The sequence below is a fragment of the Tachyglossus aculeatus genome, chromosome 21 (assembly GCF_015852505.1).
Source record: "Tachyglossus aculeatus isolate mTacAcu1 chromosome 21, mTacAcu1.pri, whole genome shotgun sequence".
Taxonomy (NCBI): domain Eukaryota; kingdom Metazoa; phylum Chordata; class Mammalia; order Monotremata; family Tachyglossidae; genus Tachyglossus; species Tachyglossus aculeatus.
Genome location: NC_052086.1, coordinates 74285809 through 74308216, shown reverse-complemented (window position 1 = coordinate 74308216; position 22408 = coordinate 74285809). Strand labels below are relative to the sequence as shown.

Below are 22408 nucleotides of genomic sequence, written 5' to 3'. Positions count from 1 at the left end.
AAGAGCCCGGGCTTTGGAGTCAGAGGTCATGGGTTCAAATCCCAGCTCCGCCGCTTGTCAGCTGTGTGACTTTGGGCAAGTCACTTCACTTCTCTGTGCCTCAGTTCCCTCATCTGTAAAATGGGGATGAAGATTGGGAGCCCCACGTGGGACAGAGACTGTGTCATTCATTCGTTCACTCAATCGTATGTATTGAGCGCTTACTGTGTGCAGAGCACTGTACTAAGCGCTTGGGAAGTACACGTCGGCAACACATAGAGACGGTCCCTACCCAACAGCGGGCTCACAGTCTGATTAGCTCGTATCTACCCCAGCGCTTAGCACAGTGCCTGGCACAAGTGCTTGAAAAAATCTTTTAAAAAAAGGAAAACTCAGCCGAGGGGTTCCAGCCTCCAAAATGGGGATGAAGACTGTGAGAAGCAGCGTGGCTCAGTGGAAAGAGCGCGGGCTTTGGAGTCAGAGGTCATGAGTTCGAATCCCGACTCCGCCACATGTCTGCTGTGTGATCTTGGGCAAGTCACTTCACTTCTCTGGGCCTCAGTTCCCTCATCTGTAAAATGGGGATTAAGGCTGTGAGCCCCACGTGGGACAACCTGATCACCCTGTATCCTCCCCAGCGCTTAGAACAGTGCTTTGCACATAGTAAGCGCTTAACAAATGCCAATTATTATTATTATTAACCTGATCACCTTGTAAGCTCCCCAGCGCTTAGAACAGCGCTTTGCGCGTTGTAAGCGCTTAATAAGTAGGGCCCGTCTCTATATGTCGCCGACTTGTCCTTCCCAAGCGCTCAGTCCGGTGGTCTGCGCACAGAGTAAGCGCTCAATAAATAGGGTTGAGTGACTGATGAGTAAACGGCGTGCTTCTGATTGTTGTTCTTCCCTCCCCCGGGTGTCCCCGCCCGTTTCCCCGGCTGTCCCCGCCCCCTGGCCCGGGCTGGCCGAGTCGGAGCGGCTGTTGAGCGGAGAGTGGAGCCGAGTGGAGCGGTTGTTCGGAGCGGAGCGGTTGGCGGAGGATCCCCGGGCGCAGGTGAGCGGGTCCGCCCAGCCGGCAGCGCCTCCTTCCCCGGTCCTCGGAGGTCCGGGGACTCGGGGGTCGCGGTGGCTCCTGCAGGGGCTTCGGGTCCGGGCCGCCATGTGTCCGCCCCACTTCCCCCCACAGCCCTGCGCGTCCCAGCCGGGACCCCCCGCCCCCGCTGTCCCCATCCTCCACGCTCCAGGACCTGCCCCCATCTTCCTCCCCCCCTCTAGGACCCTCCCCCGTCCTCTCCGACCGAGAACCCCCCCCCCCACACCCGGAACCCCCCCCCCGTCCTCCCCCTTCCGGGACCCTCCCCATCTCCCCATCTCCCCCCCCCCCCATCTTCCCCCCACCTCACCTTCTCCTACCCGTATATATATGTACTTCCTACCTGGATATATGTAGATATGTTTGTACATATTTATTACTCTATTTTACTTGTACCTATCTATTCTATTTATTTTATTTTGTTAGTATGTTTGGTTTTGTCTCCCCCTTTTAGACTGTGAGCCCACTGTTGGGTAGGGACTCTGCCCCCATCTTCCTCCCCCCCTCTAGGACCCTCCCCCATCCTCTCCGACCGAGGACCCCCTCCCCACCCGGGACCCTCCCCTGTCCTTCCCCCTCCGGGACCCTCCCCATCTCCCCCCTCCCCCATCTTCCCCCCATCTTCCCTCCCCATCTCCCCCCACCACCTTCTCCTACCCGTATATATATGTACCTCCTACCTGTATATATGTATATATGTTTGTACATATTTATTACTCTATTTATTTACTTATTTTACTTGTACCTATCTATTCTATTTATTTTATTTTGTTAGTATGTTCGGTTCTGTCCTCTGTCTCCCCCTTTCTAGACTGTGAGCCCACCGTTGGGCAGGGACCGTCTCTAGATGTTGCCAGCTTGGACTTCCCAAGCGCTGAGTACAGTGCTCTGCACACAGTAAGCGCTCAATAAATACAATTGATTGATTGATTGATGGGGCACGGGCCTGGGAGTCACAAGGTTTGCTGCCATTTGTCTGCTGCATGGGGCTGTGTATATATATATATATGTTTGTACATATTTATTACTCTATTTTACTTGTACCTATCTATTCTATTTATTTTATTTTGTTAGTATGTTTGGTTTTGTTCTCTGTCTCCCCCTTCTAGACTGTGAGCCCACCGTTGTGCAGGGACTGTCTCTATATGTTGCCAGCTTGGACTTCCCAAGCGCTTAGTACAGTGCTCTGCACATAGTAAGCGCTCAATAAATACGATTGATGATGATGATGATGACTGTCTCTATATGTTGCCAGCTTGGACTTCCCAAGCGCTTAGTACAGTGCTCTGCACACAGTAAGCGCTCAATAAATACAATTGATTGATTGATTGATGGGGCATGGGCCTGGGAGTCACAAGGTTTGCTGCCATTTGTCTGCTGCATGGGGCTGTGTATATATATATATATATACACATATGTATATATGTTTGTACATATTTATTACTCTATTTATTTTACTTGTACCTATCTATTCTATTTATTTTATTTTGTTAGTATGTTTGGTTCTGTTCTCTGTCTCCCCCTTATAGACTGTGAGCCCACTGTTGGGCAGGGACCGTATCTATATGTTGCCAGCTTGGACTTCCCAAGCGCTTAGTACAGTGCTCTGCACACAGTAAGCGCTCAATACAATTGATTGATTGATTGATGGGGCACGGGCCTGGGAGTCACAAGGTTTGCTGCCATTTGTCTGCTGCATGGGAATGTGTATATATATACACATATATACATATGTATATATGTTTGTACATATTTATTACTCTATTTTACTTGTACCTATCTATTCTATTTATTTTATTTTGTTAGTATGTTTGGTTTTGTCTCCCCCTTTTAGACTGTGAGCCCACTGTTGGGTAGGGACTGACTCTATATGTTGCCAATTTGTACTTCCCAAGCGCTTAGTACAGTGCTCTGCACACAGTAAGCGCTCAATAAATACAATTGATTGATTGATGGGGCACGGGCCTGGGAGTCACAAGGTTTGCTGCCATTTGCTGCATGGGGCTGTGTATATATATATATATATATATGTTTGTACATATTTATTACTCTATTTTACTTGTACCTATCTATTCTATTTATTTTATTTTGTTAGTATGTTTGGTTTTGTTCTCTGTCTCCCCCTTCTAGACTGTGAGCCCACCATTGGGCAGGGACTGTCTCTATATGTTGCCAGCTTGGACTTCCCAAGCGCTTAGTACAGTGCTCTGCACATAGTAAGCGCTCAATAAATACGATTGATGATGATGATGATGACTGTCTCTATATGTTGCCAGCTTGGACTTCCCAAGCGCTTAGTACAGTGCTCTGCACACAGTAAGCGCTCAATAAATACAATTGATTGATTGATTGATGGGGCACGGGCCTGGGAGTCACAAGGTTTGCTGCCATTTGTCTGCTGCATGGGGCTGTGTATATATATATATACACATATATATGTATATATGTTTGTACATATTTATTACTCTATTTATTTTACTTGTACCTATCTATTCTATTTATTTTATTTTGTTAGTATGTTTGGTTCTGTTCTCTGTCTCCCCCTTATAGACTGTGAGCCCACTGTTGGGCAGGGACCGTATCTATATGTTGCCAGCTTGGACTTCCCAAGCGCTTAGTACAGTGCTCTGCACACAGTAAGCGCTCAATACAATTGATTGATTGATTGATGGGGCACGGGCCTGGGAGTCACAAGGTTTGCTGCCATTTGTCTGCTGCGTGGGGATGTATGTGTGTGTGTATATATATATATATACATATATATATACACATATATATGTATATATATATATATACACATACACATATATATGTATATATGTTTGTACATATTTATTACTCTATTTATTTTACTTGTACCTATCTATTCTATTTATTTTATTTTGTTAGTATGCTTGGTTTTGTCTCCCCCTTTTAGACTGTGAGCCCACTGTTGGGTAGGGACTGACTCTATATGTTGCCAATTTGTACTTCCCAAGCGCTTAGTACAGTGCTCTGCACACAGTAAGCGCTCAATAAATACGATTGATGATGATGATGATACCCGGGACCCTCCCCCCATCTTCCCCCCCCATCCTCTCCGACCCGGGACCCTCCCCCCATCTTCCCCCACCCGGGACCCTCCCCCCATCCTCCCCACCCGGGACCCTCCCCCATCTTCCCCCTCTTCCCATGCTTTCCCACCCGGGACCCTCCCCCATCTTCTTCCACCCGGGACCCTCCCCCATCTTCCCCCCTTCCCCATCCTTTCCCACCCGGGACCCTACCACATCCTCTCCCACCCGGGACCCTCCCCCAGCCCCCCATTCTCGCCGGCCCCGCGGTGGGGTCCCGGGGGGCTTCATCTACCTCTCCCGGCTGTGAGTGTCAGCTCGCTGTGGACAGGGAATGTCACTGTCTATTGTATTGGACGTTCCCAAGCGCTTAGTCCAGTGTTCTGCAGACAGCAAGCGCTCAATAAATACGATTGAACGAATGAATGAAATCCGGGACCCTCCAGGGCTTAGGAAGACCCCACACAAATAAATAGCAGCCTCACTTGAGACTTAACCCCTCCTCCAGGCCAAACCTGGCTGTGCTAGGGGGAGAATAATAATAATTACGGTATTTAAGCGCTTACTGTGTGCCAGACACTCTACTAAGTGCCTGGGGGGAATACAAGCAAATCGGGTTGGACACAGTCCCTGTCCCACATGGGGCTCACAGTCTTAATCCCCATTTTACAGATGAGGGAACTGAGGCCTAGAGAAGTTAACTGACTTGCCCAAGGCCACGCAGCAGACATGTGGTTGACCTGGGATTAGAACCCAGGTCCTTCTGACTCCCAGCCCATGCTCTATCCACTAGGCCATGCTGATTCTCTTGAATCCAAGTGGATTATTCAGAGAAGGAAGAGGCAGGGGAGCTGGCTGGGAAAAACCCCAGAAAACAGGCTGACATGGTAGTCATAATAATACTAATTATAATGGTATTTACTTGCTGTGTGCCAGGTACTGTACTAACTGTTGGGGTGGGTACAAAATAATCAGGTCAGACACAGTCTCTGTCCCACCTGGGGTTCATGGTCTAGAGGGGAGTTGGGGTTAAGGGAGTTAGAGAAGCAGCATGGCTCAGTGGAAGGAGCCCAGGTTTTGGAGTCAGGGGTCATGGGTTCGAATGCCGGCTCTGCCAATTGTCAACTGTGTGACTTTGGGCAAGTCACTTAACTTCTCTGTGCCTCAGTTCCTTCATCTGTAAAATGGGGATTGAGATTGTGAGCCCCCCGTGGGACAAACTGATCTCCTTATAACCTCCCCAGCGCTTAGAACAGTGCTTTGCACATATTAAGCACTTAATAAATGCCATTATTATTATTATTATTATTTGCACATAGTAAGTGCTTAATAAATGCCATTATTATCATTATTATTATTTGCACATAGTAAGTGCTCAATGAATGCCATTATTATTATTATTAAGGGAGAACTTCCTGTAGGTCAGGAGAATGAGACATTGGAATTCATCACCAAGGGGTGACACACAGCTCCTCCATGGGAGATTAGAGAAGCAGCATGGCTCAGTGGAAAGAGCACGGGCTTGGGAATCAGAGGTCATGGGTTCGAATGCCGGCTTCGCCACTTGTCAGCTGTGTGACCTTGGGCAAGCCACTTAACTTCTCTGTGCCTCAGTTACCTCATCTGGAAAATGGGGATGAAGACTGTGAGCCCCACGTGGGACAACCTGATCACCTTATATCCCCCAAGCGCTTAGAACAGTGCTTTGCACATAGTAAGCGCTTAACAAATACCATTGTTATTATTATTAGAAGCCCAGAGTTGGGTTCTAGTAGTCTGGGCTGGGTTAGGAGCGGCCTTGCCCAGAAGACGAAGGGGGAAATGGCAGGGTCACTCTGGGGTTTGTTAAGCGCTCACCATGTGCTAAGCATTGAGGTAGACGTAATACCATCAGATCAGAAAGACACTGAGAACTCCTGGATACCAGGCAGTGAGGCCATGCTTGCTGAGAAGCAGCTTGACCTAGTGGATAGAGCACAGGCCTGGGGGTCCAAAGGACCTGAGTTCTAATCCTGGCTCTGCCACGTGTCAGCTGTGTGACCTTGGGCAAGTCACTTCACTTTCCTGGGCCTTGGTTACCTCATTTCTAAACTGGGGACTAAGATTGTGAGCCCTTATGGGAACTGTGTCCAACCTGATTATCCTGTATCTACCCCAGTTAATAATAATAATGGCATTTATTAAGTGCTTACTATGTGCAAAGCACTGTTCTAAGCGCTGGAGAGCTTACAAGGTGACCAGGTTGTCCCACAGGGGGCTCATAGTCTTAATCCCCATTTTACAGATGAGGGAGCTGAGGCACAGAGAAGTTAAGTGACTTGCCCAAAGTCACACAGCTGACAATTGGCGGAGCTGGGATTTGAACCCGTGACCTCTGACTCCAAAGCCCGGGCTCTTTCCATTGAGCCACGCTGCTTCTCTAGTTCTTAGTAGTCAGGCAGTCAATCAATCATATTGCGGCTCAACAGAAAGAGCACGGGCTTGGGAGTCAGAGATCATGCCAGTGGACCCTCAGTCCAGGGGAGTAGCTGAGCAGCCCGAGATACTTTAGGCAAACAAGGCCGGCCTGGGCACGGGCGGGCAACGGTTGTCCCAAAAATGAGAGTTTGGGGGCCACACCAAGTCTTGGAGCTGTGCCGATGAAGGGGGCAGGGCGACCAGAGAATCCTGGACATGCCAAGAAGGGAACTTGGTGGTTTTTCAGTGATTACCCGGGAAACCCTGTTGACTTCATTTCCTCTGGCTGTGAGGTCGTGTCTGTTGGGTTTTTCTCTCTCTTGTCCCATTCGAGGGCGGTTGGGAACTGAGGTGGAGGATAGGGTGGGGAGAGAGAAGATGTTGCTCTCTCGGTTGTGTATTCCAGCCCTTGGGGCCCTCTGCCTCCCGGTTCGGGAGCCCTTACCGTCTTTCCTGTTTGTTTCCTCCATGGACAGGGCTGCTGGGGAGGTGTCGCTTGTCTGAGCAGACCCTGCTACATCCTCCCCAAGGGGGGCTCCCGCTCCCGGGCTCCACATCCGGCATCCTGCCTGGCTCAGCCCAGCCTGGGGAATGCAGGGCCCAGGACCCGGCCACCCCTGCCCTGTGGCGGGGGGATTTAGCCTTAACCCAGGGTGGATCAGGCACATTTGGCTGGGCTGGAAGGAACCCATTAGGCCCTCCTCCCTCCCACCCCCATCCCTCATGGCTTCTTTCTGGCCCCTCTCTCTGCAGGGTCGCTTTCCAGAGGCTCCCTGGATGCCCCTTCCCCCGACGACCCCAGGCAGACCAGGAGGGGTGGTCGAGGTGGTTCTCCTGCAATCTGCTCCCTTGTTTTCTGAGGGCTTGTTTTCTTTGCCTTTCCCCCACTGCCCTTCGGCCCTTGAGCTAGGAGACCTGTTTTCCCACTTCGGAACCACGTTCTTCCAAGTCCTCTGAGAATTGCTGTTTAGCCTAACACAGGCCTGGCACGTGAACACACAAATGCACAATGTGCACGCGGCCAACCATTCAGGCAGGCTGACCTCAGGCCCCAGGGGCAAGAGCCCACTCCCCTCCCCTCACTACCTCCTACCCTGGCTCTGCCGGGCCTTTCTTCTCTCTGTTTCACCAGGACAATTGGGCCGGGGCAGAGGTAGGAATGGCCTAAACTTGGCTGTGTTTTCCAGGATGGCACAGACTATAAACCACTGGTTCCTCCCGTCCTAGCAGAGAGGGCTGGTCAGCCAGGGAGGTGGGGGCTGGGAGGTGCTAGTGCCTCAGAGAGCCTGAGAATGGGGCGGGGGGCCACCCAGGTGCAGCTTTCCCTGTGCAGTGAGCCTGCCCACGCCTAATCCTCCCCCTTCTCTCCCCTTTTGTTTCTTCCCCCCTCCTCCACTTCTTCCTCCCCACCTTCCTTCGCCTCCTCATCCTGCCAGTCCCCAGTCGCAGCCCCGAGTGGGTAGCGATTTCCCGATTTCTCTGATCTCAGCAGGGTCTCCTCCCTGCCCAGCCAGGGCTTCCCTCGGCAAACCAGCTGGATGAGATTTGCTCTCTGGCTCTGCCCTGGCAGTTTTTGGCAGCCTCCCGTGGCGGCCCTGAAAGGCGGCTGCGGGGAGGGGCTGCTGGGAATGGGGAGCAGAGCAGAAGACTTACTGTTCAAAACCGAGGGGACCCCCAGGGCCACTGGGCAGACCTAAGCTATGGGAGGACCGCCCTCTTGCCTACTGTCCCCATCTCTGGTCACAGAAGGCCCCTGGAGGCAGCACTGATCTCAGGTCCTACTGGCCAGCTGCCCTGCCTTTGTAGGTAAGCACGAGGAAGAGCGCCTGAGAGATTTGGGGGTTTGAATCATCATCATCATCAATCGTATTGACTGGTATTTGGTTGGTATTGGTTGGTATTTGTGAAACACCTGTGCTAGGTGCTGGAGTCAACTAAGATAGTGGGGTTGGCCGCTGTCCCTGTCGCAAATGGGGCTCTCGGGCTGAGGGAAAATGGGTATTTTGGCAGATGAGGAAACCGAGGCCCAGAGAGGTGAAGTGATTTATGCCAGGTCATCCCGCAGGCAAGTGACGGAGTGGAGACTAGAACCGGGATATCTTGATTGCCGGTTCCGAGGCCACACTGCTTCCCTTTGGCTCCGTTGGGGCAGGTCAGGTTCTGCAGTACCGGGCGGCCACTTCTCTACATTCAGTAAGTGTTCAGTAAATACTACCGAGTAACAGTTTAAACTCTCTGTGGGTAGAGAATATAACTCGTGCTTAGTATGTGCATTGCACTCAGGGGTGCTCAGTGACTCCCATTACTGCTGCCTGATCCATGGAGGCTCTGAGGGGCCAAGAGGAAACAGAAATCCCTCAGGGATATGATTGATTGATTGACATTGCCTCTGAGGTCCAGCTCTGGTCACAGAGGTCCAGGCTGAAAGTGCACACAATCAGTGACATTTTTTGAGCACTAACTTCTCTGTCTTTCTGTCTCTATATATACCTACAGTCCTTTGCATGTGAAAAAGACCCCACTGTTGGTGAGCACATGTATAGCTGTAAAGACCAGTGTGGGAACCACAGTCTAGGACACATTGAGTGCACAAAAAGGCTATACATTGGTGTGTTTTCATGTTTAATGTTTGCAGTGCCTGGTGTGGTTTTCTTTTTTGCCTCCTTGTTTGTCTTTCGTTAGGAAACTTTCACTTGAAATGAATGGTTCCGTTTTTAGTAAGAGTACCCCAAGCTGGCCTATCTCACCAACTTGACTTAATTTTCAGCTGGGACTTTTTTTTTTTTTTAATGGGTCCCTAAAAAGTTTCTTCTACTCTACTGACTGGTAGGCCCTGTACTAAGTGCTTTGGAGAGTGCAACAGTAACATAACATAAATTCCCTGCCCACAATCTCATGGGAGAGATGGACCAAAATGTATTTACCGGTAGTGAAAGCTAGGAGAACAAATATAAAGCAAGAAGCAATACAAACCCATTAGGACAGAACAACTGAACAAATAATTGGCTGTACATATAAATACAGTTAATGAAAAATACTTTATTCCACCATTACTGAGAAGGGGTTTTAGGAAGGCTTTAAAGAGGGGAAGAACTGTGGTCTGGAGGTTTTGGAGTGTGGGAAATTTCCAGATTGGAAGAACAGTAGAAATGAGGGGACAGAGGTGGAAGATTTGAGAGCGAGCTGCAGCTAGAAGGTGAATTTCGGAGGAGCAAAGAGGGTGTTAACTGAGGAGGCTTAACCTGGTTAAGTCTTCTTTTCCCCTTGCTCTCTCTCTCCTTTCTGTTTACCTATGCACTTAGATCTGTACCATGTAAGCACTTGATTTTCACCCCTTCAGCCATGCAGCACTTGTGTTCTAATCTGCAACTTGTATATTTATAGTAATGTCTGTCTCACCCTCCAGACTGTCTCTGTGAACTCTGTTAAAGTCTCCCAAGTGCTTAGGAGACTGCTCTGCACACAAAAGGTGTTCAATAAATACCTCTGAATGATGAAGGATTGGGTGGAGATGGCTCTCGAGCATGGTGGAGAGATTTGAAAGTAGTGGTGAGAAGGAAGTCTCAGAGCAGTTGAGCAGTTTGCTCAAATTGACTCAAAGGGAACCCAGCTGGAGTTGGAGTTCCATCACCTCCCTGCAGAATGTCACAGGATTCCTGGGCTGTAGGAGCCCATTTGGCAGGGGATCATCCTGTCCAAAAGGAGGGAGAGGACCTCTGGAGTCGGCCCTCGAGTCAGGGATCGGGGTGGGAGGATCCTGGATTCAGGAATGTCAGGATTCTTAGTCTTGGAGTCAGGGTTGGGAGGATTTTGGGTCCTGGAGTCAGGAATAGGGGCAAACTGGACCCTGGAGTTAGAGATGGAGAATTCTGGGTTCTGGAGTCAAGGTTGGGGGATCCCAGGCCCTGGATTCAGGGATGGGGGGATTTCAGGTCCTGGAGTCAAGGATATGGGGGGATCGCATACCCCGGAGTCAGCCAAGTGGGGCGGGGACCCTGGGGCAGAGTGGACCTGATCTGGGAGATGTTTCCCCTTGGCTTATCTCAGTGAAGAGAACTGAGGGGGTGGGAGTGGTGGTGGTGGGGGGGGGGGGGACAAGGGAGGGCCCTGAGCTTTGGGAGAGGCTGCTGAGAGGGCACAGAAGAAGGGTATGGTTGTGAGGTTTGTCCTGGAGAAGAGGATTTCAGTAAGCACTTACTAGGTTTCAAGCACTGAGCTAGGTGCAAGATAATTTTATCAGATAAGTAAGTCCTTTGTCCCACATAAGCCTTACAGTTTAACAGGGAGGGAGCACAGGGGTTTAATCCCCATTTTACAGATGAGGGCTCTGAAGCACAAAGAAGTTATGGGATTTTCTCCAGGCCACACAGCAGGCAGGTAGCAGAGCCCCAGTCTCCTATTCCAGGTTCTGGGTTCTTTCCCCCAGACCCTGCAACCTCCACACTGCTAAATCAGGAGCCCCTGGCGGGAGAGGAGCCAGGCCTGGAGAGAAAAGTGTTGATGTCCAGGGAAGTGGTGGCTTCCAGCATGTCCAAGAGGTCAGAGGTGGCCCCTGATAAATTCCCCGGGAGGGTGGACTGTTTCGACTCTCCTCTGATCCCAGTTCCAGGAATTTTCTCTAAGAGTCCACCCTCCCCAGGGGAGCAAAGGTGGGCGTGGAGGGTGAAGTGGGGTGCTCCTTTCCAGAGCCTCAGGAAGGAGACCCTACCCCCACCCCCCATCCTGCCCCTCCCCTTTGCCCTGTGTCACCCCTCTTCCTTCCCCTGCTCAGGGATGTCATGTCAGCACTGGAGAGTGGAGCCAGCCATAGTACTTTGGTGCTAACTGGAGCATTGGTAATCCCACAGCGGTGCATTGTGAGTGGGGACAATGAGGCTTTAAGGCAGATTAGCATGGGCCCAAAAGAAATCAGGCACCGGGGAAAGGAAGAATTGAATTTGACGGGAGCATGGCACATCAGGCCTGCAACTGACCCACCCCCTTACTCTGGAGAGACCCTGAGGCCAAAGGAGCGGCCTGTGGAGGGGTGGGCAAGGGTATTGGTTCAAGGGCAAGGTGGACGTTCTGATGCCCAGGTTACCAAGAGGGTGCTGTGTCCCTGGCGCCTAATTGGCCTGGCTTAGGGCCTGCCCTGGACCCATGCGGGACAAAAGTGGAACCAGTGGCCCCGAGTTCCCTGATGCGCCTTGGGAAAGCAGTGAAGCCAGGGGACTCGCCAAACTGGAAGCTCCTTGAGGGCAGGACTAACTCTTTACTAACTCTCCTGTGCTCCGCCAAGCGCTAAGTACAGCACTCAGTAAATACTGCCGACTGATCGATTCCTCGGGAAAGGGAAGCAGGGGATGAGGGGGTGTGAGCTGGAAGACTGGAGTGGTAAAGGACGAAGCCTCCCCTGGAGGAGGGGGGTGGGCAGCGAGACCCAGGGACAGGGAGTTCGGCCTCACCCTGACATCCCTGACCTGGCTTTGCCCTGTTGGATTGGGCCCACAGAAATGCCCCCTTACTGCCCCAGGCCCAGGCTTTCAGGCTCTGATTTGCCGGATGGGGGTGAGCTGCCTCTCGGGGGGCCTGGAGGGGTTGACAGCATCTGCTGGAGGTGGAGGAGGATGAGAAGGGGGCAGGTAGCTCCGGGGAGGGGGAGCAGCTCACCTAGGGGCTCTGGACCGGCGCTGCTCGGGCAGGGGAGCTCCCCTCTTTTTGCAGCAGGAGAGTGGCCTGGCAGTCAGTGAGTCATGTGTTCTAACCCCAGCTCCGCCACATATCTGCTGTGTGACCTTGGGCAAGTCACTTCACTTCCCTGTGCCTCAGCTACCTCGTCTGTAAAATGGGGAGTGAGACTGAGCCCCATGTGGTGCGGGGACTGTGTCCAACCTGATTTGCGTATATCCACCCCAGCGCTCAGGACAGTGCTTGGCACATAGTAGGCGCTTAACAAATACCATTATTATTTGCACTCCTTTGGCCCAAGTACAGTTCTGCTCTCCCCCCCTGCTGGCAAGGCACCATCTCTGTTCCGGGGTCTGTGGTTGTTAGAGGGGTAGAATCCTGCTTCCTCCTTCTTCCCTTCCCCCTTGCTTTCTGGGCCCTCCCTTCTGGGTCAGGTGAGGTGTGGGGGGAGCAGAAGCCTGCTGCGGGCCAGGCCCGGGAGGCCTCATGGCTACTGGGAGTGTAAATGTGGCTGTGCCCACCGTCCCTGGAGAGCTGGAAGGTCCACCCTTGCCAGGCTAATAATAACGATGGCATTTGTTAAGCACTTACTGTGTGCCAAACACTGTTCTAAGAGCTGAGGAGGATACAGGGTAATCAGGTTGTCCCACATGGGGCTCACCGTCTTCACCCCCATTTTACAGATGAGGAAACTGAGGCACAGAGAAGTGAGCCCCCTCCTTCCTCTCCCCCTCGTCCCCCTCTCCATCCCCCCCATCTTACCTCCTTCCCTTCCCCACACCACCTGTTTATATGTATATATGTTTGTACATATTTATTACTCTATTTATTTTACTTGTACATATCTATTCTATTTATTTTATTTTGTTAGTATGTTTGGTTTTGTTCTCTGTCTCCCCCTTTTAGACTGTTAGCCCACTGTTGGGTAGGGACTATATATGTTGCCAACTTGTACTTCCCAAGCACTTAGTACAGTGCTCTGCACACAGTAAGCGCTCAATAAATAAGATTGATTGATTGATTGAAGTGACTTACCCAAAGTCACACAGCTGAGAAGTGGCGGAGGTGGGATTAGAACCCATGACCTCTGACTCCCAAACCCGCGCTCTTTCCACTGAGCCACGATATGCGGTGCTCAGTCTCAATCCCCATTTTACAGATGAGGTACCTGAGGCCCAGTGAAGTGACTTCCCCAAGGACACACAGCAGACAAGTGGCGGAGCCAGGATTAGAACCCATGACCTTCTGACTCCCAGGCCTGTTCTTTATCCACTAGGCCATGCTGCTTCAACACTCCCATTACACTCCCATTCAATGCTCACTACACTCCCACTACATCCCCATCGCCCTGCACAGGGCTCTATGAGGGACGGATGGTGGGTATCTTGTTCCCATTTTACAGATGAGGAAGCTGACACCCAGAGAGGTTGTGACCCACCCAAGGTCACCAAGTAGCCAGGAGCAGAGCTGGGAAGAGAACCTGGGTCTCCTGACTCCTAGCAAAACCTCTTTTCACTAAGAAGGAGGTGCCCCCCGTGGGGATTTGTTAAGTGCTTTCACCGTTTCCCAAGTGCTTTCTTGTTGATGGGTGCATTAGGCCCTCAACGCGTGAAGCAGTGCGGTCTAGTGGAAAGAGCACGGATCTGAGAGAGGAGGTGGGTTCTAATCCCAGCTCTGCCACCTGTCTGCTGTGTGCCCTTGGGCAAGTCGCTTCACTTCTGTGCCCCAGTTACCTCATCTGTAAAATGGGGATCAAGAATGTGAGCCCCGTGTGGGACAGGGATTGTGTCCAACCTGATGACCTTTGTATCTACCCCAGTGCTTACAACAGTGCTTGGCACATAGTAAGCACTTAATAAATACCATCATTATTATGGTACCAACAGTTGTGGACTGGTGGGCGGGGCTGGGCAAAGGCCGGCTATTCATTCATTCATGGTCGCATTTATTGAGCGCTTATTTTGTGCAGAGCATTGTATTAAGCGTTTGGGAGAGTACAAGAGAACAATAAACAGACGCATTCCCTGCCCATAATGAGCTTCCAATTTAAGAGGGTCTTCCTGAGTGGGGGGCTCCTTGAGCCTGTGACCCCCATGTTTTAGGAAAATCAAGCATACGTACTCCCTCCTCCTACTTTCCAGAGATCCTCATCATAATAGTAATGATAATAATAATAACTGTGGTACTTGTTAAGTGCTTAGCATATAAAGAGAAGCAGTGTGGCTCAGTGGAAAGAGCACGGGCTCTGGAGTCAGAGGCCATGGGTTCGGATCCCAGATCCGCCACATGTCTGCTGTATGACATTGGGCAAGTCACTTCTCTGAGCCTCAGTTACCTCATCTGTAAAATGGGGATTAAGACTAATTGTGGCATTGGTTAAGTGCTTACTATGTGTTAAGCACTGTTCTAAGCGCTGGGGTAGATACAAGGTCATCAGGTTGGACCCTGTCCCACACGGGGCTCACATTCTTGATCCCCATTTTACAGATGAGGTAACTGAGGCACAGAAGTGAAGTGACTTGCCCAAGGGCACACAGCAGACAGGTGGCAGAGCTGGGCAGGTTGGACCCAGTCCAAGTCCCACATGGGGCTCACAGTCTTAATCCCCATTTTACAGATGAGGTAACTGAGGCACGAGAAGTGAAGTGACTCACCCAAGGAGACAAGTGGCCGAGCCAGGATTGGCACCCGTGATCTTCTGACTCTTAGGCCCGTGATCTATCCACTTGGCCGCACTGTGTCACATTGTTTTCCTTTTGGATAGGGGTGGTATATGGAGTGGGGCCTGTGATGTGTAATTTAATTTCCCTGGGTGGACAGGCTGTGAGGACCTGGTCAAAGAAACCTCTTCAGAATAATTCCTTCCGATAACCACCTTTTCCCCCACCGGACCATCCGTTGCACAGTGCTGTTCAGTACATGGGAGTTACTTGGAGGGAGGGTTTATAACAGCTCTTCCCTTGCCTGTCCCCGTCCCCCTTCCTCCCCCTGCGTTGGTCCCTCAGTTTCATTTCATCATCATCATCAATCGTATTTATTGAGCGCTTACTATGTGCAGAGCACTGTACTAAGCGCTTGGGAAGTACAAATTGGCAACATAATTTCTGATGGAATTTACCGGCCTCTGTCTGAGGGTGGCTTAGCTCAGGCACCGTCTCAGTGCCCGGTGGGCTGAAGCCGCCCGGAGCCACCCGGACGGCAGTAGGGGAAGGGGGTGAAGGTGGGGACCAGATTTTAAAGTGCCTTTTGAGGTCATAGGCGTCGTATCGACTGGTTTCGTCGGTCAATTTGTAAATCCCCGCTGGAAGGCAAAACGGAAGGTGGTTTTTGTTTGAAGGCAACCGTGAGGAATGGCTGTGGAAGCCGGGCTGGTGCCTGATATCCCCCATCCCCTCTGTCAGGGGGGCCTGGGTTGAGGCGGGAGAGGGATGACAGGGCTTGAGCAGCCGGAGCAGGCCTTGGGGCCTGGGATTTGACTTAGTAGTAATAATAATTACGGTATTTAAGCACTTACTACGTGGCAGGCACTGTACTAAGTGCTGGCATGGGTACAAGCAAATCAGGTTGGACACAGTCCCTGTCCCGCACAGGGCTCCAAGTCTTCATCCCCATTTTGCAGATGAGGTAACTGAGACACAGAGAAGTGAAGTGGTTTGCCCAAGGCCACCCAACAGACAAGTGGGGGAGTGTGGATTAGAGCCCATGACCTTCTGACTCTGACTTCCAGAGAGCTGGCTCCAAGGGGTGCTGGGGCTTGGGTTGTGGCCACTCGTGGGTTCAGCCTCTTGGCCCTCCTCTTCCTCCTCCCACTGAAGCCTCAGGGCGCTTGACCCCTTCTCCTGTCCCCACAGGTCTGCCAAGCCATGTCGTCGTCATCGTCTGAGGCCGCTGCGATGCCCTCTGAGGCCCCCACGACACCTCCGCCCCCCACCTGCCTGGCCTCCCTCCGCCTGCCGGATGCCCATCGTAGCAGGGAGCGGTCCCCGTCCCCGTCCTCGTTGCGAGGCTACCTCATCCCGAGCCCCCTGCCAACCAGGCGCACCAGGACCTTCTCAGCGTGAGCCGGGTTTCTGGGGGGTAGTGGGGGGCTGGGATGGCCGTGTGACCTTGCGGCAAGCCACTTCATTTCTCTGTGCCTCAGTGATCTCACCTGTATAATGGCGATTGAGACTGAACCCTACACGAGACAGGGACTGTGTCCAACTCGATTTGCTTTTATCCATCCCAGCGCTCAGCGCAGCACCGGGCACACAGTAAGCACTTAACAAATACCATCATTATTCATTCAATCGTTCATTCAAATCATATTTATTGAGCGTTTACTGCATGCACAGCACCGTGAGAGTGTTATTACAGTCGGCCCCCTCCCGAAGTGTTAAAGTGCTTATTACCCCTCCATTAGAGAAGCAGCGTGGCTCAGTGGAAAGAGCACAGGCTTTGGAGTCAGAGTTCATGGGTTCAGATCCCGGCTCTGCCAATTGTCAGCTGTGTGATTTTGGGCAAGTCACTTAACTTCTCTGTGCCTCAGTTACCTCATCTGTAAAATGGGGATTAAGACTGTGAGCCCCCCGTGGGACAACCTGATCACCTTGTAACCTCCCCAGCACTTAGAACAGTGATTTATACATAGTAAGCGCTTAATAAATGCCATCATTATTATTATTATCATTAGCACTGCACTCCAGGCAGGTGGAGGAAATTGGGGGTGTCCGGATCTCGTGGCCCATAGCTAGTAGACCCATTTCCTATTTGAAGAATGCGGGACGGTGAGATGGCCCCATTCCCTTGTCCAGGCCACATGCCAAGGCTGCTCCTAATCTGCCTGACCGAGAACAATTTGTCACGTGTTGGAGCTTTTGGGGAATGCTGGCTGGGACAAAATCCGGCTTCTGTCCGTGTCCTGGGAGCGGAAGCAGCCTGGCAGGCGGCTGCAGTATGTGGGGGTGGGAGGGGCCCCGTAGGAAAGAATGTGGACTCCTTGACTAAGGCCACTGCCCTTGGGCTGGGCCCCGGATAATCCACAACCCCCTTTACACCAAAACTCCTGTCTTCTCCCAGCTCCCGAGCAGGGAAGGGGAGTCTGCTGGGCCTGAGCTGCCCAGCATTCTCTGTCAGCCGCCCTCTGCCTTATTGAACCCTAGGACCCTTATTACTCTATTTAACTTGTACATATCTATTCTATTTATTTTATTTTGTTAGTATGTTTGGTTTTGTTCTCTGTCTCCCCCTTTTAGAGTGTGAGCCCACTGTTGGGTAGGAAATGTCTCTATATGTTGCCAACTTGTACTTCCCAAGCGCTTAGTACAGTGCTCTGCACACAGTAAGCACTCAATAAATACGATTGATTGATAGGAGCCCAAGGTCACAGAGGGTGAGCAGGTGGGGAAGGGAGGGGCCTCAAACTGGGTAATGGAGCTTGGGTAAGCAGGGATGCTGCCCTTCACTGTGGGCACAGAGCAGTTTTCTCTATCCCTCACCCCACAGGTGGGCAGAACCAAGTTGGTGGGGCTCAGAGGAGAGAGATTCCTTGGCTCTGTGGCAGGGCTGGTTGAGCTTCCACCTCCCGGTTGTTGCCTTCCTCTGGCCCTGGCCTTATCCTGGTGGGGAGGAAGCCGCTGGCCCTCTTTGATGATGACTGATGATTGTGGCATTTTTTAAGCACGTACTATGTGCCAGGCAGTGGGGTAGATAGAAGCGAATCAGGTCGGACACAACCCCGGCCCATATGGGGCTCACAGTCTTAATCTCCGTTTTACAGATGAGGTAACTGAGGCCCAGTGAAGTGACTGGCCCAAAGTCACACGGCAGACACATGGCACAGCTGGGATTAGAACCCACGTCCTTCTGAATCCCAGGCCCGGACTCTATCCATTAGGCCACTCTGCTTCTCTTGCCCGGGGCCTTCAGCTCACCGTGGGTCTGAGTGTGCCCGGCCTCTGCCCTTCGCTCCGGCCGCACTCGGGGGCTGCACTGGCTGGGCTAATGCTGAGCTGAAAAGCCAGGCGACATCCCCCTGACACCTCTCCGGTCTGCTGCTTCCCCTGTGTCTAACATCCCGTAATGCCAAGTGGCCAACCCAATAGGGCCCTCATTCCCAGCCCCTTTCCCTGCTTCACTCTGGAGAAAGCCGGTTCCTTCACTGCAGCTGTATGCCCTGCAGTTCCCGCCCTCAACTCCTGTCCCAATCTCTGCGCTTCTCTGACCCAAGAATGGGTCTCTCCTGTCAGAGTTAGTGACCCTAGCCATTCTCTCCATTTCCCAGCCTCCGGGTCCCCCCTATTGCAGCTCCACCTACTAGGCTTTTCTGAGCAAGCAGGAAGGGTGAGCTCCAGCCAAGGCCCCAGACTGAGATAATAGGCTGTTTTAGGCCAGCCAGGCCAAGTGGCTTGGTGGTAGAATTCCCACCCGCTGTAACCTTAGGACCCCTCCTCGCCTGTCCCCACACGGGGTTGGACTTGCTTGAGCCTCAGAGCCGCCAGAGCCCACTGCCCAACTCAGCCGATTGTGACATGGTTGTCGTGGCCCAGGGAGGTCATAATCTACTCCGGCCAGTGGCTGGGATCAGTGTCTGGGGCCGCTCCAGTGGCACCGTGGGGGCTGAGACCGACCCAGATTCTGGCCCGCCAGGGCCGGAAGTCCACCTAGGGGACCTGCCCACACGGTTTGGGCTTTCCATGGCTACAGAAAGGAAAAGAAAGAGGTAAAGGCGGAAGGCCTGGAAGTGGACAACCCCCGCTCCCCAACGCCCACACCCCACCCCTCCCTTAAGCCAGGGATAATTCCCCGGGACAGTTCCATTCCAGGTCCTGGGGGACAAGCGTGGCCTCAGTTGGGCCTGTAGGAACTCCGGGTCCCAGCTGCCCTGCATCCGGTAGCCCACTTTATTTCCTCCTCCTCCAGCACCGTGCGAGCGTCCCAGGGTCCTGTCTACAAAGGGGTCTGTAAGTGCTTCTGCCGCTCCAAGGGCCATGGCTTCATCACACCTGCCGACGGAGGCCCAGACATCTTCCTCCACATCTCCGAGTAAGTGCCACCCCTGCTACCACCGTGGGGCCATCCAGACCGTGGACCCCCAGGGTCCTGGGCACAGGGTAGAGTGAGCCCTTGGTGTAAGGCAGCATGGCCCTTGTCTCTCACTGGGCACGGTGCACCCAGGATGCACAGAAGGCTCCCCCATACCTGCAACCCGGACTTGATGCCACTGATTCCGCAAGGGTGGATATGGGGGTGAGGCCGGCTGTAATCAGTCAGAGCACTGTGTGCAGAGCACTGTACTAACACCTCGGGAGAGGCCACCAGAATGGGCACGATCTCTTCCCTTGAGGAGCTTCTAATTTAGTGGAAGTCCGCCACTGGTGAGCACTGTGAGAACGGCAGGGCCGACAATGCTCTTGCACCACTTCCCTCTGTGTTGAGCAGAGGCTCTTGACCTCTGCCCTGGGGTCATGTGAGCCCACTGTGAGCCCACTGTTGGGTAGGGACTGTCTCTATATGTTGCCAATTTGTACTTCCCAAGCGCTTAGTACAGTGCTCTGCACACAGTAAGCGCTCAATAAATACGATTGATGATGATGATGATGTGGCCTGGTCACCTCCAATAGGAGCTGGTCACACGTGGCCCCCTTGTCCAATGCTGGCTGGTGTGAGTGACTGCAGTGCCCCTGAGGACAGACCCTTCCCTCTGACCCCTGCACTGGTAACAGGCCCCCTCCCACAGCCATTGCTGTTGTGCTGGTGTGATAATCCTCTCCCTTCCCAACTGGGCCCAGCCCCCAGGCTAAAGTGTCCTTGGCCACTCGGCCCTGTTGGTAACAATTTGGAGATATAGTGTTGCCCCAGTGGCTCCCATCAGTAACGGTGCATGCACCTACTTCAAAAGCCCCAAACTCCCCGGCTCCACCAGGCCTTCTGCCCAGCCCAGGCCAGGGGGCCACCGGCTGGGAGCCGACGTTGAGCGACCGCCGTCTCTGTCCCCACAGCGTGGAAGGGGAGTACGTCCCGGTGGAGGGAGACGAAGTGACCTACAAGATGTGCTCGATTCCCCCGAAAAACGAGAAGCTGCAGGCGGTGGAGGTAGTCATCACCCACCTGGCACCCGGGACCAAGCACGAGACCTGGTCTGGCCGGGTCATCAGCTCCTAGGAGCCCTGGCCCCGGGCCCGGCACCCTGGAGGACATGGCGGGGGAGGGAAAATGGGGGAAAGGGAGGGTGGGGAGGGGGGAGGGGGCCCTCGGCATGGTGCCTAACACATGCTGAGCGTCCTGCGGCGGAGGCAGCAGGGAAGGGAAAATCCAGGCCCCACGTCAGGGTGAGGAGCCCTGTCTTTGGGCCAAGAGAACTGACTCCCACCGCCCAACTCTGGAACTCGGCGGGCAGCCTCCCAGATGACAGCGCCTACGGGCTCAATGAGATGAAGGATTTCCCTCGCTCTCATGTTCCTGGGTCAGCGCGTGACACTTTGCCGTCTGACTCCTCGAACTGTTTCTTGGCCTCTGGAACTCCTAGGCTCCCCACCCATCCTCTGCCTGCCCTTTACCGGTTGCTGAAATGGCGACTACTAGCCAGAGACTGGTGGGCCTGAGCCAGGCAGGCAAGCAAGCCAAGTGAAGGCCGGGAAATAAACATCTGTGAAATTCTACATTTACTGTTGGTGCCTTTCTCTGGGGGAAGGGGTTACTCTGCAAGACCCCTGGGGATAGGGGAGGGAGAGGGAGGGAGGGAGGGAGAGAGAGAGAGAGAGATCTGCAGAAGGTGAGTAGGCTCTGTCCTACCTTTCAAGAGAGGCCTGAGCACTAATTGCAGCCTTGTGACCCGTGTGGCGGGGACAGTCGCCCCAATCCGTCCCTCCGCGGTTCCAAATGTTCAGACAGATCCGGGTTTGGCATTCACTACAACCAACTTCCTCCTGCTGTCTTCACTTCTGTACCCAGAGTAACTTTTGGACAACTCAAGCAAAAGTTTTATGCTTTTCAACTTCACTTAAATATTCCCAGAGCAGAACTCCCCAACCTTAGTCTTGAATAAGCTGCTTGACTTAGGTTAGGCTGATTTCTGTTTTTCCTCTCTCCTTCTCAACAACCCTGGTATGAAAAGTGTTTAAGAGAGTGTTTGAATTTTACTAGGTAGCTTTGCAGTGGAGATGGTAGTTGGCTTTGACAAAGTAAAAGACTTAAATCCCTGTTTATTTGAGCTTTTAAAGTGTTAGCCTTAAATCAGCTGTTAACTGCAGGTGAGCTTGATCTACAGTAAAAATGGACCTTTTCATTAAAATAATCAGTCTATTATTATCCTAAAATAAACAGGATACATGCACAAAGTTTTGAAAAATTTAAGAGTATCTCTGGATGGGGTGTAAAGACGATGAAAAAAAGTCTTACCTGCTGATAATTTTTGGCTCAATTTTTTTATATTCACCAAATGCTTGTAAAATTGAGAGAAATTCCAGGTGTTTCGGGAACTGCCTATTAGAGGGGGCTGAAGTCTACGGAAGAGTAAAGTCTAGGGAAGAGTAAAGTCTAGGGAAGAGTAAAACTAATGTATTAAAATGCATACTGCATGTAGACGTGTGGCTGATTTCAAAACTAATGGAGCCTGCGTGTGTACAATTGCATGCTTTTAAAAAGCTGGTTTCTGGTATGTGCTGAATCACCCTCAAATAAACTCAGACGGGCTCCAGAGAAGCTGTGACACTGCCCAGAGGTGAAGCAGCAACAGCTAGCAGGGCAAGAACTCCCATCACGTGGCAGGTTTCCTAATCTGAGTAACACATTCTGACTGTGTTTTGCTAATAGTGTGACTGTCCTTTATTTTCCTTACATTGACTGGTCTCTCCTAGACGAGTTTGGCGGGTGAAGTGTGGCATAATAATCTGGTAGTAGAATGCTGTGGACTTGGGTCAATTTTGAATAAGCCCTGTGTTCTGACATCAAGAAACTGGATTTTATTTTTGGTTTGAAGAACTTTTGAGGAATCTGAATTCTCATTTCCCTGTGCTTTCGTGAGAAGCTGCATTTCTGTTTCCATTCAAGATGGACGGAGCCAGCCTCACCCCACAGTGAAGCTGGCTGGCCAATCCTAGGGCCAAAAGCATTTTTGGCTAATTCAAGGCTCCAGGTAAAGAGGGAGTCGTGATTTTTTCAAAGTTGGCAGTAAGTCAGGGAGG

General features: G+C 52.1%; 1 protein-coding gene across 2 annotated transcripts; it reads left to right on the top strand.

Annotated features, from left to right (window-relative positions):
• Window positions 1-944: 944 nt before the first annotated feature.
• CARHSP1 (calcium regulated heat stable protein 1) lies at window positions 945-20439 on the top strand. Of its 2 annotated transcripts, XM_038762353.1 has the most exons (4): window positions 945-1029; window positions 16097-16302; window positions 19146-19268; window positions 20225-20439. In XM_038762353.1, the coding sequence occupies exons 2-4, from the start codon at window positions 16109-16111 to the stop codon at window positions 20385-20387; spliced, it is 480 nt and encodes a 159-aa protein (XP_038618281.1). In that variant the 5' UTR covers window positions 945-1029; window positions 16097-16108; the 3' UTR covers window positions 20388-20439. The 2 variants fall into 2 exon arrangements, with proteins under 2 accessions (XP_038618281.1, XP_038618282.1); XM_038762354.1 differs by lacking the exons at window positions 945-1029; window positions 16097-16302 and adding an exon at window positions 18121-18945.
• Window positions 20440-22408: the final 1969 nt, after the last annotated feature.